Below are 16727 nucleotides of genomic sequence, written 5' to 3'. Positions count from 1 at the left end.
TGATGTATTTTATTTTTGGATTATTTGTAAAAAATTTCTATAAATAGATCTCTCATTTGTGAAGAAAAACACAATTGAGTTGAGAGAAAAATATTATAAAGTGTGTAGTGTGATAATTTTAAGAGTTTGAGATTTTTACTTTTTACCGTAAATTTTTACTTTTTCACAACACGTTATCAGCACGAAGCTCTAAAAGTCCTCCATATTTTTCCAAGCTCCGAACAGAAGAAAAAGGTAACAAAAGTAATAATATTTATTTTACTGTTATTTATTTATTGTTTATATATGTAATATATAATATAATGTTATTGTTAGAAATAATAAAAATAATTTTTTCAAAAACTTGTTATAAATCCTGGGAGGATGTTAAGACGACATCCCACACTCCCGGTAAGGGATACGACAAGTATAAAAGCCTATAAGGTTTTTTAAACAAAATAACTTATGACACCTAATTATAATAATGTGATATGATATACATAATTATTTAAATATGACTAATATTATATACACCATATTATTACCATAAAATTATACAAATACATACATTTATTTTCTTATACACCAACGGTAATAAACGGTAACAAAACGGCTAGTTTTTGCTCTATAAATACAATCTCACAAATACATTCAATCACTCCAACTTTCTCTTCTTCTCTAAAAATTATTCTTCATCAAATTTTCGAAGAAAAAAAGAAGATGGCTTTCACGAGGTTATTTTTAATTATTTTGGTTATCATACTCACCAGTCTTGTATTTATCGGAGAATATCCTCCTCGTGTGTTTTCTTTATTTTTACGAATACTTGTACTTGTTGTTTATCCATTACTTTGTATTGCAATATTCATTAACTAATAAAATGCATCGTAATTTTTAGTACCACCATGGCAAACTTGGCAAAGCTCGAATTCATCGCTCTTGATATTACTGGGAAAAACTATATGCCATGGACTCTTGATGTAGAAATGCATCTTGAGTCATTGGGTCTAAGCGAGACCATTAAAGAAAATGGTATATCTTCATCACAAGAAAAAGCAAAAGCTATAATATTTTTACGACGACACCTTGATGAAGGTTTAAAATGTGAATATCTCATCGAAAAAGATCCCATGGCTCTGTGGAAAGGATTAAAAGAGAGATTTGAACATATAAGGGAAGTTATACTTCCGACCGCCCGTGATGAATGGAATATGTTAAGATTCCAAGACTTTAAAAAAGTCAGTGATTACAATTCAGCGATGTATAGAATAATCTCGCAGTTAAAATTTTGTGGACATGAGGTTACAGAATCGGAAATGCTTGAAAAAACATTTTCCACGTTTCACGCATCAAATATAACACTACAGCAACAATATAGAGTGCGTGGATTTGCGAGATATTCTGAACTCATCGCCTGTCTTCTTGTGGCGGAAAAGAACAACGAGCTATTAATGAGAAATCATCAGTCCCGACCCACTGGATCAACAGCATTTCCAGAAGTAAATGCTGTAAGTAAAAATGAATTTAAACCTGGAAACCAAAATCAAATTCAAAGACAAGGTTTTGGTCGAGGTCGAGGTCGAGGTCGAGGTCGTGGACGTGGACGTGGACGAGGAAGTGGTCGTGGTCGTGGACGCGGCCGTGGTTTTGAAAATAATCGAGATAGTTATTTCTATAACTCATCTCAAAATAACGTCCCAAACCATCCACAGAAAAGGCATCAAGAAAACATGAGTGTTAATGAAAATCACTCGAAAAGATTTGAAAGTTCTTGTTTCAGATGCGGTACTCCAGGACATTGGTCTCGTATTTGTCGAGCCCCTGAGCATCTTTGCAAACTTTATAAAGAATCGATAAAGGGGAAAGAAAAGGAGACCAACTTCACTGAGCGAAGTGACCGTTTGAGTGATTCAACTCATTTTGATGCTGCTGATTTTATGAATGATTTCTCTGGAAATGATCAATATGTTGGTGGGATAGAAATGAACAATATTGATGCTGCAGATTTTCTCAATGATTTCTCTGAAAATGAACAATATAGTGGTAGAATATAAATGTACAATAATTTATTTTTCATGTATTTATATGATAATGTTTTATTGTACAATTATGATATGTGTTATATTTAAATATGTATTGTCATTAATTTTTTTTCATTGCATATTTTTTGAAGTTCAAATATGGAAAATGCTATGAGCAAAGCTGAAGTTTGCATACCCGATAGTGGTACAACGCACACTATCCTCCGAGATAAAAGATATTTCTTGGAACTAAAACCAACAAAAACAACGGTGAATACAATATCAGGTCCTGTAGACTTGATTAAAGGATGTGGTAAAGCACAATTTTTGTTACCTAATGGTACAAAATTTTTGATCAATGATGCTTTATATTCACCACAATCGAAAAGAAATTTGTTGAGTTTTAATGATATATATTCCCATGGGTATGATACTCAAACAATGAATGAAGGGAATGAGAAATATATGTGTCTTACCACATATAAATCAGGAAAGAAATATGTGATTGAAAAACTACCAATGCTCCCTACTGGATTGCATTATACACATATACGTCCCATTGAATCAAACATGGTAATTGATAATTCTTCAATATTAACCAATTGGCATGATCGATTAGGACATCCTGGTTCAACAATGATGCGAAGAATTATAGAAAATACACATGGTCATCCATTGAAAGACCAGAAGATCTTTCAGAATAATAAGTTTCAATGTAAAGCATGTTCTCTTGGAAAACTTATTATAAGACCATCACCAGCCAAAATCCAAACTGAATCACCAATGTTTCTTGAACGTATTCAGGGTGATATTTGTGGACCAATCCATCCACCATGTGGACCATTCAGATACTTTATGGTATTGATTGATGCCTCCAGCAGATGGTCACATGTATGTTTATTGTCAACTCGAAATGTTGCATTTGCAAGATTACTTGCTCAAATAATAAAATTGAGGAATCAATTTCCCGATTATACAATCAAGAAAATTAGACTTGATAATGCTGGTGAATTTACTTCCCAGACTTTCAATGATTATTGTATGTCTATGGGAATCATTGTTGAGCATCCTGTTGCTCATGTACATACTCAAAATGGATTGGCTGAATCATTGATTAAACGTCTGCAAATGATTGCTAGACCAATGATTATGAAAACAAAGCTCCCTATTTCTATATGGGGACATGCAATTTTACATGCTGCTTCATTAATTCGCATCAGACCAAGTGCATATCATAAATACTCCCCATTGCAGCTTGCATTTGGTAAAGAACCAGACATTTCTCATCTGAGAATTTTTGGATGTATGGTGTATGTGCCTATTGCACCACCTCAACGAAAGAAAATGGGACCTCAAAGAAAGATTGGAATTTATATTGGTTATGATAGTCCATCGATCATTCGATATCTTGAACCACAGACAGGCGACGTGTTCACAGCACGTTTTGCTGATTGTCATTTTAATGAGGAAATCTTCCCAATGTTAGGGGGAGAACAGAAACATACCGAAAAAGAAATTACATGGTATGTATCATCATTGTTACATCTGGATCCAAGAACAAAACAATGTGAAAAAGATGTACAGCAAATTGTGCACTTGCAAAGAATAGCAAATCAAATACCAGATGCATTTGCAGACACAAAAGGGGTAACTAAATCATATATACATGCTGCAAATGCCCCTGCTCGAATTGAAATTCCGAAGAAACAAATTGAAGATAGTCATGATGTCATTAAACGCCTGAAGCGTGGAAGGCCAGTTGGTTCCAAGGATAAAAATCCTCGAAAAAGAAAATTCATAGAGAAACACAATGATCACAAAATAGAGAATGATGTTCCTGAAGAAACACATAATGATCACAAAATAGAGAATGATGTTCCTGAAGAAACACATGATGATGAAAATGTTTTGTCAGAACCACAAACTGACGAGAATCATGAAATCTCTATCAATTATATTAATACTGGAAAAATATGGAACCGAAAAGATATAGAAGAAATTGATGATATATTTTCTTATAATGTGGCAATCGACATCATAAATGATAATGAAGATCATGAACCAAAATCTTTTGGTGAATGTAAAAATCGGCAGGATTGGATAAAATGGAAAGATGCCATCCAGGTTGAATTGGATTCGCTAAATAAACGTAATGTTTTTGGACCTATAGTCCTTACACCTGAAGGTGTAAAACCTGTTGGATACAAATGGGTTTTTATTCGAAAGCGAAATGAGAAAAATGAAATAGTAAGATATAAAGCTCGACTTGTTGCACAAGGTTTTTCTCAAAGGCCTGGAATTGATTATGAAGAAACGTATTCTCCTGTGATGGATGCAATTACGTTTCGGTATTTGATTAGCTTGGCAGTATCTGAAAATTTAGAAATGCGTCTTATGGATGTTGTTACAGCCTACTTATATGGATCACTTGATAGTAATATATATATGAAAATCCCTGAAGGATTTAAGATGCCTGAAGCACAAAGTTCAAAACCCAGAGAATGTTATTCTGTGAAATTACTAAGATCATTATATGGGTTGAAGCAATCCGGCAGAATGTGGTATAATAGGCTAAGTGATCACTTGATGAAAAAGGGATATGTAAATAATTCAATATGCCCTTGTGTTTTCATTAAGAAAACAACATCCGGATGCGTAATTATTGCTGTATATGTTGATGATTTAAACATCATTGGAACAAATAAGGAAATTCAAGAAGTTGTGTCATACTTGAAAGAAGAATTTGAAATGAAGGATCTTGGAAAAACCAAGTATTGTCTGGGTTTACAAATTGAACAAAAAGAATGTGGAATATTTGTTCACCAGACAAATTATACAGAAAAGATCCTTAAACGTTTTAATATGGACAAATCAAATCCTTTAAGTACTCCAATGGTTGTTAGATCATTAAACATAGAAAAGGATCCATTCCGTCCATGTGAAGATGATGAAGATATTCTTGGTCCAGAAGTACCATATCTAAGTGCTATCGGTGCCCTTATGTATCTTACAAATTGTACAAGGCCTGATATATCTTTTGCCGTAAATTTATTGGCAAGATTTAGCACATATCCAACAAAGAGACATTGGAACGGAATTAAACATATATTCCGTTATCTACGAGGAACGACAGACTTGGGACTTTTGTATTCAAAAGATGCTAATCCAAGTATAATTGGTTATGCCGATGCTGGATACTTATCTGATCCACACAAAGCACGTTCTCAAACTGGATATGTATTTACTCGTGGAGGCACTGCAATTTCTTGGCGTTCACAGAAACAAACACTTGTAACAACTTCATCAAATCATGCCGAGATTATTGCACTACATGAAGCAAGCCGTGAATGTGTGTGGTTAAAATCAATGACTCAACATATCCAAATCTCATGCGGATTATCATTCGACGAGAAGCCTGTGATACTATATGAAGATAATGCTGCATGTGTTGCTCAAATGAAAGAAGGATACATAAAAAGCGACAGAACTAAACATATTCCTCCTAAGTTCTTCGCATTCACCAAGGAGCTTGAGAAGAATAAATGTATTGATGTTCGTCACATTCAATCAAGTGAAAACTCATCAGATCTCTTCACAAAGGCACTTCCTACGACAATATTCAGAAAGCACATATATAATATTGGGATGCGCAATCTACGAAATTTGTGAAGAATTGTTCGTGTCAACATGAGGGGGAGTTTACGTGACTGCACTCTTTTTCCCTTACTATGGTTTTTATCCCAATGGGTTTTTCCTAGTAAGGTTTTTAACGAGGCAGTATAAAAACACGTAATGTATACAATCATTATGATCATCATCACAAGGGGGAGTGTTGAAAAATTATTAAAAAATGTGATAAATATTTGTGTTGAAAATGTGAATGTTGAATGTTGAAAATTAGGTAAAATTAGGTGTTGAATATTGAAAATTAGTGTGTGATGATGTAGGTAATGATGTATTTTATTTTTGGATTATTTGTAAAAATTTTCTATAAATAGATCTCTCATTTGTGAAGAAAAACACAATTGAGTTGAGAGAAAAATATTATAAAGTGTGTAGTGTGATAATTTTAAGAGTTTGAGATTTTTATTTTTTACCGTAAATTTTTACTTTTTCACAACAATTTCGTCCATTCTCCATATACTTGATGGAGTTTTCATTTAACATAAATTTAATTGATTTTTTCTTGAATCGATCTAACTTTTTCTCTTGGCTTCTTCCGACTTTCATATATAGGAAATTACTAATATTTACTAAAGTTGCAAAATATTCTAATAAGTTCTTAGTTGTAACAATTTTTATGAAATACCATTTGTATGTACTTTACAATTAACTTTATATATATAGGGAAAATTATGATTTTTGTTTTGTATATTTGTCTATTTGCATATCAAAGTTTCACTCTTATTAATAGAGTTTGCTTTGTCAAATATTGTACACGCTTTACAGAAAACTCACAACAAATAAGATTTCTGAAGGGACACTGTACAAAAGTGTCAAGCATGTATATATATATATATACTAGTTACTCTGCACACGCGATGTGTGTACAATTTTTTTTATCATTATCAATGGACCAAAGTGAAATTTGACAAATTATGGAGGGATTAAATTGATATTTGAATTGTTGAAATAAAAAAATAAAAATAAAAGTGTGTTGAAATTTTTTTTTAAAAAAAGACAAAAACAAAAGTGTAATATTAGTATCATATAAGGGTAAAGTTGGAAGAAAAAGTTAGTATCCGTGCTCACATAATTGTGCACGGTGAGTGTGCAATATATCAAAACTGTATATAAAGTGTTTTTTTAATTGGGATGCATCTGGAATGATGGTTTTGAAATCTTTGATTTGTTTGGATGAACTAAATTCAAGTGGATTTTAAATCAATTTAAACATTTTCAAGTTTCATTAATAATTATAATGAATTTCAAATATACAAATTCTTTGTTCCGTATGAAATTCATTATTAAAATCATTTCCCAATATCAAATTCCCGCATACTAATCAAAACCATAAATTTAAACGCAATCTCGTATTGTGGAAGATAAATTTAATGGATCGATGATTCCTTGCTGTTTAATAGATACAACTTACATATTTCATTAAAATTAGAATTGAAAATTTGAAAAAAAAATTGATATTCATCTACAGGTTCTTGCACGACAATCGATCTGGAACAAGCCCATCAAGAAAATCCAGACCCGAGAAGAAGTCATCGTTGAACATGGAAGCCGAGACGTCGAACTCATTATAGTGATCGTCGTCGACGCCAACATCACTCGAGACGGGTAATATATGATCTTCTTCTTTTATGATCTCCTGTTTGATTCTAATGATCTCTTCATTGGATGAAGCTGCCTCGAGAAGGGTTATTGGAGAGACTGTAATGGCAATGTTAGCGTCTCGTTTGGGTGTGTGATTTGGGCTCTTGGGATTAGAAAACTTCTGCCTGACAGTACCAGCTAACGAGTTTCTTCGAGTTGGCTGGCTATGGCTGTGCTCTGCTGTGTAGGTTATGATAAACATTCCTGGATCACTGCAACTCTGCTCCACTTGCTTCCTTGCCAAACAGCCCTTTGAGCTACTACACCTGTAATAGCTTCTGTACATCATGGAAAAAAATGGGTTTAATTAATTTTAAACTAAATAATTATATATTCAATGTAATATCTTCAACATTTGTTAAATATGTTATTAAAAAAAATATTCATTCTTAGATGTGCATATATAAAAATACCTTTAATTTCTATTTTCTATATATATGCATAAAGCTAGTTCGATAAAGAAAATACCAAGTAATGAAATTGCCATAACTAATGACTTTTCGACCGAAACCGGGATTGGAATCTATCATTCTATAGAAACGTAGTAATGATTGAATGGGTTTCCCCTTATCTATCGACGAGTGGATGATCGGTTAATTTAGAAGAAGAATGGAAAACAAACCTCTGGAGTTTCGAAATTTGCGACGTCTGAGGAGGTCTTGGCTTAGCTAGTATCTTTTCTTAGATATTTTGGCACACGTCATGTCTTAAAAAATATATCTGTCGTTTCTGAATTTAGTACTGAGCTAGAGAGATTGAATTACCTGGGATAGGGTGAGCCCTTGATAGGTTTCTGTCCATATTTGCGCCAAGCCCACAAGTCAGAACCGAGGCCATCTGCAGAAACTTGAATCATCACTCTTTTTTGCTGATTCTTCCTGTGGAATTTATATATATTGCATAACTACTCCAGTTACATCTAAATAATTAAGGGATTATACTTTGATCAAAATATTTATAGACAACTATATACATATATAAAATAACTGTTACTTTCTGTAGTTTAAAACCCTAAAAAACCTTTGTTGGAAGTTTGAAATATTCTTTATACACACGCACCTTCTCTTATATTTTGGTGTATAAGCTTCTCCATCAGCTTTATTAGCAACACAATCAGTACTAGTCCCTGATGATCGATCAGATTCATGGGCCTGCTGCTTGTCTTCAAAGTCGTTTCCGGGTCGATTTTCTTGAAACTCGGGACCTGATTTCTGACTGGGAAGAGGATGGCAGATTCCAGGGTAAAAGGGCTTGTAAAGATCTTCTAATTCATCACTGCAGGAACCAATCGACATGTCGAAAAAGTCTGGATAACTGGAATGAAACTCGTGATGGATGCCCGAAAACCCCACGTCCGGCTTCTGATCTTCGTTGTTCATGTCGAGAATCTTTGTCGAATGATCGCCGCTGGATTGTCTGACTATGGCTTGAAGGCTCCAATCCTCCATGCTATCCACAACGTCAGCCATCAAAAATAGTTATTGGTTCTTGAATTTTCAGGAATGTTTTAATAAACAGTTGTCAAGCAACGAAATATTAAATTACAAGGAAATATAGACATATGACTATATATATATAGTAATGCAAACGACTGATTCAACCATTTAGAGCCGAAATAGGACCTGCCACTAAATTTTTTTTTAAAATAGTAATAAATATATTCAAATTTCTTAAATAAATTTTATTAAAATGAATAAAATTATGCTTCCTAATTAGCTCATGTAATTTGTCCAATATAGGCTTTATATACTCTAACTAGTTTAAATTTGACCTTAGTACACTAAATTTATTTTTGGTTTTGCACATTCAATCCAATTTTCGCTTGAGTGCGGCATGTTCCAGACATATAGTGTCGAACAATATCCAATATCATGTCAGTATCTCTTCGTATTATTTCAGCAATTTTCGTTGTCATGTCAACACTCATACAAAAATCAGACTAAATGCAGGGGAAAATAATTATATGATGATTTTCTTAATAATTATATATATCAATATATTAAGGCATCATCTCATTATTTTTTTATTTTTATTTTATATTAAGAGTTTCTTTCCATAAGCTGAAGGCCCGCAATATATTTGGACTTCAACTCGTTTTGTCTACTAATTAATATTCAAAAAATTAGGCTTTCGTTGACTTTTGCTTGTTGTCAAAGGGGAAAATGTGTGTATTATAATTATCACACGCTTTCATCGAATCCAAGCTTTCATATATAGTTTGGATTATTGACTGACTTTGAATGGTTATATTGAAAATTGAAATTAGAGGCCCTTTGAAAGGTGATGTTTATGGCTTGTTTACAAAAAGCAATAATATTGACTCTGTCATGTTTACATTAGGATCAGGTTTTCTTTGGCCGGGGTTGATTTTTCTTGATAATCTTGTTCCTATAAAAAAAATATATTAATGAAAAATGATTCAATTTGTACCCCAATATAGTAAATTTGAGAATTAGACCGAAATTTAAGAAAATAACATTTTCGCATATTACTGTGTTAATCCAAAATTTACTCAGTGCACACAGAAGAACACTAATTCCAGGTTCCATCTTCATAAAAAAAAGCAGAATGCAAATAAAACTAATAAATCATATTAGTGATTCCTATTGAAACTAGTAATACATGCAACATCAATGTTGCATTTTTACTTAGTTATATATACATTTTTAAAAAATAGCATTTTTGTTAATACATATTGTTCTCTTTCCAATTTAATTAGTCAACTATGTTGTCAAATATATTTAGTCTGCTATCTTTATTTTTTCTAGTTTTAATATTTTTTCCCGACGTGACGATAATATGAGCTAATGAAGTGCTGATTAGTGCAGTGTCACACCATTACTTTCAACGGAAAATAAAATAAAATAGATAAAAATTGAAAGATACATTATTAAGACTGACCAAAATACAAAAATTATAAAAATATATATGTAAGTACATATATAACAAAAGTTGTTAATGTGATTTGATTAATCAAATTACGTCTTCACACTCCATTTGTAAGGGCTGGAAATTCCGATAGCAAATTCATTAACTAGGCAACGGCTACAAGGCTAGGAAAGATCAATAAACGAATGTAAAAACCTAATTAAGAGGTTAATCCCGCTGTAAACCCGTAATTAGTAGCATAATTTCATCCAAATTGAAGATATAATGACAACTTCTCGACTGAAAACGTACCAACACACAAGCCTATAGGATCGGCCCTTATCGATAAATTTAACTATTTTCCTTGAATAATATATTTGTTTGATCGATTAAGCTGATCGAGATTGATACAATAATCAAATGATAAATACATTTTTTTAGTTGAAAATGGATGAGAAGGGTAGTTTGGGTTTTTTTTTAATACTAAAAGGAAGAACATGGGGTGAAATATCCATTCCATAAAAAAGGATTAAACATCACATTACATTTATAAATAGTGGTCCATGCTGGATTATCATTGAGTTTTTTATGTTGTTAAAATTGAGTTTTAATCATTTATCATTCACTTTTTAGAAATTTTATTCGATTTTTATCAATGATATGATATAACGTGTCACCATCAGGTCAGTCACAGAAGTGAAAAATAATAATTAAATAAAGACAATGGATTAAAATTGATATTCGAATACATGAAGCATCAAAATTGCAAATAGACAAATCTACAAGACTAAAATTGTAATTTTCCTGTATATATTTATGGTAGTTAACCAAATATTTGACAAGTTTCTTTATTAATTAAACAATTCAGCTCTAGTTATAGATTAAACACACAATTATTATACGTGTGTGCTTTTCATATAAACTAATGATCGATTGCCTAACCATAAAAAGGACAAGTGAAATATGGATTTAGATACGCCAGTTTTTGGTTCGGTTTAGCTATGGGGCATTGTAGGTGGTCGGCAAGTGAATAATATATTGTATGTTTGTAACATATTAATATTTAACTCTTTATTTTCTTATAAAAATATCATAATTTAATGTAGTCAGGGACGGAGCCACCCCAAAGGCTGGGGTGGACTCCAGCACATGGTAAAAAAATAAAAAAAAATAAGATTATTATATATTTTAATCATAGACTAGGTTAAATTTTTGTTAAGCCCATTTGTAATCAAAATATTTATTATTCCGCCAAGCTTTAGCCTAGTCTCCGTTGAATCAGAGCCCATGATGAAAAAATTTCATGGCTATGTCCCTGAATGTGGTTATATCTATTTGTGATGAAACCTTGAAGATAACAATAGTAAAAGTTGAGGTTAGGTTGAACATTATGTCTTTAAGAACAATTTGTCTCGCTTCGGTGGTTGGAAATTTTGTCCCGAGATACAACTTCTCTTATGATAACAAAACTGAAAATCACAAGTTCGATCTATCTGCAGGGACATATTGTTTCATCAATTTGGGAGTCCGTTGGTCCAAAAATTTGACGAATAACATCAAAAGACACAATATGGAATGCACTGATCCATGAAAAACTCGCATCGATCGACAAACAGCACCCAAGTGCTTAAGCTCCACTTTACGGGTGCCATTCGCTCGCCTGAGAAACATCCCAGGCCGCACCTACGGCACTGAGGCTCCTAAAATAGGAGCGCCTAACCTGAGCACAATGGGGACCTTAGGTGCCTGCCCTGTCCAGGCCGCACATGGGACGCTGAGAAGCTAGGCAGCTTTTAAAGCTCATGTTTTCGTGTTTCTTTCATTCGAGTTTTCTTAGTCTTTTCATTTGCTTAATTTCTATTTACTAAGCCTAAAATATTGTAACATATAACTGAAAATATTTGTAAGAAAAACTAAGATACAAAATCAACTATATACATGTCATCTTAGGAAATTAAAATGAATATTCCAAGCGATGAAATGCTACTAATATCAGCTAATAATATAGTATATCCTCGTTAAAAAAAGAATTTATCTATGTCTCAATTTTCTAAATAACATTTAATTATATCCTTAAGTCGCATATTTTCATCTAAAAAAATCCTATCAATAGTAATATGGTGCATATATCGTTGCTTTCAATGAGAGCATTAGCAAGTACGTTATAGGTAGGTAAAACACGACTTTAGCTCCCTTAGGGAGGATGGACATTTATTTGGGGTAGATGGCTACAGATGTATCGGACCTTCTTAGTTATACAAATTTATTCGAAAATTTTAATTATTTGCTCCATAAATGAGTTAAAGATAATAATGCTGGAATTTCAAGTATAGCTTAATTGAGATGTATACATATCAAATAACACATAAAAAAAGCGGAGTAGGTATCTTGTGAGACGGTCTCACGAATCTTTATCTGTGAGATGACTCAATCCTATCGATATTCAGCATAAAAAGTAATACTCTTAGCATAAAAAGTAATGTTTTTTCATGGATGACTAAAATAAGATATCTGTATCACAAAATACGACTCATGAGACAATATCACACAAGTTTTTACCAAAAAAGTGAGTGATATTCGAAATGATGTATGTTGTCAATAGATTTTGTTTATGTTTAAAAAGGAGTAGGCAAAAACATTATAAACATAATTTCAGGTTATGATATGGAATAAATCACGTTACCCCAAATAAAAAACAAAGCAGTCACCTCTGATGGATGTTTAAGTTGATGGATTTGGTAATAGTTTGACCAATGATCATGAGTTTGATTTCTCTTATTAACACTTTCTCGGACAAGTCTATCATACAAAGTTTTTTTTGTCAGGTTTACCTGACTAACATGATTTTATAGTTGTGTTAACACATTTTATCCAGTACAAATCAAAAGATAGTGATTGTCGGTTCAATTGTCATTTAAAAAAAAATTTTATTCAAGCTTAGCCGCATATCTTTTGATCCACTGGCACTCAATGTCCAGATAAAACACAAGATTTCGAGTTCGAGACCCATATAAACTTCTCTCCCGAAATATAAAAAATAACAAACAAGTATTCAAAATGATTACTCAAACTTCAAAACTTTGCTAAATAAAAATGGGTGTAATTGATAAATCAGAAGCATATACAAATCAATTAACTTTTGATTCACACGGAATAATTAGAAAAATATTTAGACAAATACTCAGAATATTTCTTAGTCAAATTCAACAATCTTTATTATCAAAACTACGTCTATGTTTACAGGACAAAATTACAGTTGGTAATATTCAAAGAATATTTCCAGAAATCCATAGTTCACAATTGACTGATTAGAAAACTATCAGAAATGAAAAATCACAAGGAAATTAATGCGATCAAAATAAAAATCCAAATTTTTCTTAGTCAATTTAATACCAAAATAAATGTCTGAAAAAAATGATTTATCGAATTCCAACTTTTCCGAAAATCTACCAAATTTTAATATTATCGTTATTTGATTTGGGATGATCTCAACAAGTCAAAGAAGCTTATTATACCGCATTAATTATGGTACAAAAATTCTAATAAACTAAGTGATAATACACAACAAAAATCTAAATGCAAAAAATTGTTTCAGACGGTCTCATAAATCGTATTTTATGAGAGATATCTTATTTGAGTCATCCATGAAAAAATATTACTTTTTATGCNGTTTCGAATTTGTTTAGAACCGGCAACTTGCAAGTCTAGCTTGAATTAGCTTTGCTAGAATTTGGACCTTTAAATAAAAGTGATGCTTCAAGTGGCGTACGTATACTAACGTGAACTTTAGGGAAATTGGGATTTAATGGATTCTTGGGGGCCACTCTCGTGCATGCCTAAATAATATATCATATCCATACAATTATTCTCTGCCTTTTGGAAGTATTAAATAATGCACATATGGAAGACAACATCAATATTAAGGGGCTAATTAAGGCTCTTCATACACTGATATATGGAGTCGATACTTTGATAAAATAGGCTTGGAGGAGGGTTGTTTACATTCTTATTTGGAAAAATAATTGCCTCCATTGGGAGGGGGAGTAATCGAAATATATATGACGTTTGATCTATTGTAAAATATAAAATATTTTAGTTGCAGCAATATTAATACTAGCTATAACTTTTCGTAAAGTAGCTAACGTTTGATCTTATGATTGGTATATGACAAATGTCATGCGTTCAATTATCATGGATTGCAAAAAATACAATTATTGAGAGGGTGATTGTTGGTAAACAATATTTGTCTCAACGATATAGACGTGACGCTTGTGTTGTTATATTGTTTAAAAGATTTGATTTGTATGATTGAACTTTTCTTGCATTATAAAATTCCCAACAAAAATAAATCTTTTATGATCGAATAAATTGCAAGTGCACGAGTCAAATTATAATATAGTGTACAGATTACGAGTATCGTTCCCATATAGATTGATCATACAAATTTACCTCAAGCACAATTCATTAGTTAACTAAAACGAAAAGTGAATTAATTAATAAACTAAATTTAAAATCAAATAAAAGAATTTAACAAACACAATATAAATAATATAAATTAAAATACCAAAGGAACAATTGTTATGATATCGGTTCACTTACCCTTTTATCTTTTTTTGTTATTGAATTTCAATTCATAAGTCATTCTTTTAATTAGATTATCTAATCTATAAATATAATTTGTCGAGCTATATTAATCTAATCAACATAATACAGTAACCAAGTGTTCTCGTATTATTTAACAATTGCAATTGCATTAACGAACCGTAGAATCCTCTAGCTTTCGACCTAATGGACTATGACAATCAACATGTATTAAACCTCATATGTCTATGTAGTTGTAGATCCATAAATTATGTTACCTATCTTGTTACAAAATCCCATTTCATTCTCAATTATAACATATAAAATAACTTCGAACTTGATCATTCTCCAAATGGGAAATAAAAATCCATAATATAATCAAATATCTTCAATAATAAAATTCATTAATCTTCAAAAATAAATCAAAACACAGATGTTTGGGGGTAGGATCCCCTAAATCCTAATTAAAAGAAAAGAGAAAAAAAGAATATAATATTGGGTTCTTGTTCTTCGCTCACTCTCTTGTCATGCGGCTACTTCTCTTCCTCCGGTTGCGTAGTCAATCCCCTTTGTGTATTAGGACTATCATCAGATATAGATGCCTCAAAGATTCCTCAAAAGTTGAAACAAATCGTGTGATCTTGTTTCCTTATCGAGTCACACTAGGGAGGTCGATTTCTGGCCTGCTGTCCCAGCATGAGCTTCTCGCAAATTCAATTAGCACGCCCTCCTCGTAGTTTAGCTGATAATTCCTTTCTTTTTTTTCTTTTTTTTTTTATCAAGCTCACCTATAAATCAATCGAAACATGTGAGAGGATGATCAATATGCATAAATTATGAATAAAAAGGATAAAATGCAGACTCGACAGCCTAAAATCATGCAATAATATATTAAAATAACACAATTAAAACATGTACAAATGACACTTATCAACCTCCTCATAAACAATTTTCTCGTTCTCGAGCAAAATAGGTTCCAAAACATGACAAAATTAACAAAAATAGCCCATTGGTGAGTTCATGGTTCATAGTTATTCCTTAGCGAACATCCAACATATCGCACAACTCAAGTTCCCATAGATCCCTTGAAGTTTACACACTATATTTGTTAATGGAGGCTCGAAGTGTGTGCGCGCTATGTTAGTCCTAGTATTGCGTATTTCAAACATATCCATTCTTAAAAGTTGTAAGGTAATTCAATCAACATGTTTGTGCATATTTCTCTTTCACACACATCTTTTCCACTAATTTCTCACCAGTAAACACAAATCATTAGAAATTTCAGGCATAAATTATGGTTCAAGTGATGGTTACCAAAGACAAGATAAGATAAATAAACGAATAAAGAACAATGATAGATTAATTTGTGCACATTCAGATTTTACATCTGATTTCCTTCAACTACATACATCTTCCCCTTTTAGCACAAAAATATGATTTTATTATTTTATTTGACTCCCCCACACCTCACGTCTCATGTTTTCCAAATTTCTTTTTGCAAGAAACTTTGTCTCTCACAAGTGCAATTTTCTTTTCTTTCACATATATACTCCATTAGGTATGAATAATTGATCATTTGTTTCTTTATTCAAAGACCCAAATATGAAGCTTTATTTACAAGTGAATTGCATACAAAAACATTTGTATAGGTAGGCTCAATATAATTCATAAAAGAAATTTACCTAACTCATTTCATGCCACTAGTAAGTAACTCGTTTCAAAGTAAATGTATTCAAGTTCAACCTATACCTAGTTTCTCTCAAACTTCCCACAAATTTTGAATTTCACTATTATCCATGCAATCTCCTAGTTTCGACATAAGTGAATGATATATTTAACATGAAATCAAAAATTTCATACTTCAACAATAGGATTGTCCTAAACTCATGAAGTGACGCAAATAAACGTACATGTATGTCATTAAATCATAATCATTATTGTCTAACAATTACC

General features: G+C 32.0%; 1 protein-coding gene across 1 annotated transcript; it reads right to left on the bottom strand.

Annotated features, from left to right (window-relative positions):
• Nucleotides 1-7132: 7132 nt before the first annotated feature.
• Nucleotides 7133-8853, bottom strand: LOC140984912 (WRKY transcription factor 22-like). Its single transcript, XM_073452601.1, has 3 exons — nucleotides 8385-8853; nucleotides 8090-8203; nucleotides 7133-7603 (listed from the first exon to the last, which is right to left on the bottom strand). Exons 1-3 carry the CDS (start codon nucleotides 8792-8794, stop codon nucleotides 7147-7149), a joined length of 981 nt encoding a protein of 326 aa, XP_073308702.1. The 5' UTR covers nucleotides 8795-8853; the 3' UTR covers nucleotides 7133-7146.
• Between the last annotated feature and the right edge of the window lie 7874 nt (nucleotides 8854-16727).

Source organism: Primulina huaijiensis, chromosome 9, assembly GCF_012295235.1.
Source record: "Primulina huaijiensis isolate GDHJ02 chromosome 9, ASM1229523v2, whole genome shotgun sequence".
Lineage (NCBI taxonomy): Eukaryota > Viridiplantae > Streptophyta > Magnoliopsida > Lamiales > Gesneriaceae > Primulina > Primulina huaijiensis.
This window is presented reverse-complemented; position numbering and strand designations above follow the sequence as displayed.

Coding starts and splice junctions, on each gene's coding strand:
- LOC140984912 (XM_073452601.1), bottom strand. CDS start 8,794: ATGGCTGACGTTGTGGATAGCATGGAGGATTGGAGCCTTCAAGCCATA. Junction 8,204..8,384: donor ACACCAAAATATAAGAGAAG/GTGCGTGTGTAT, acceptor TAAATTCCACAG/GAAGAATCAGCAAAAAAGAG. Junction 7,604..8,089: donor AAGGGCTCACCCTATCCCAG/GTAATTCAATCT, acceptor CATGATGTACAG/AAGCTATTACAGGTGTAGTA.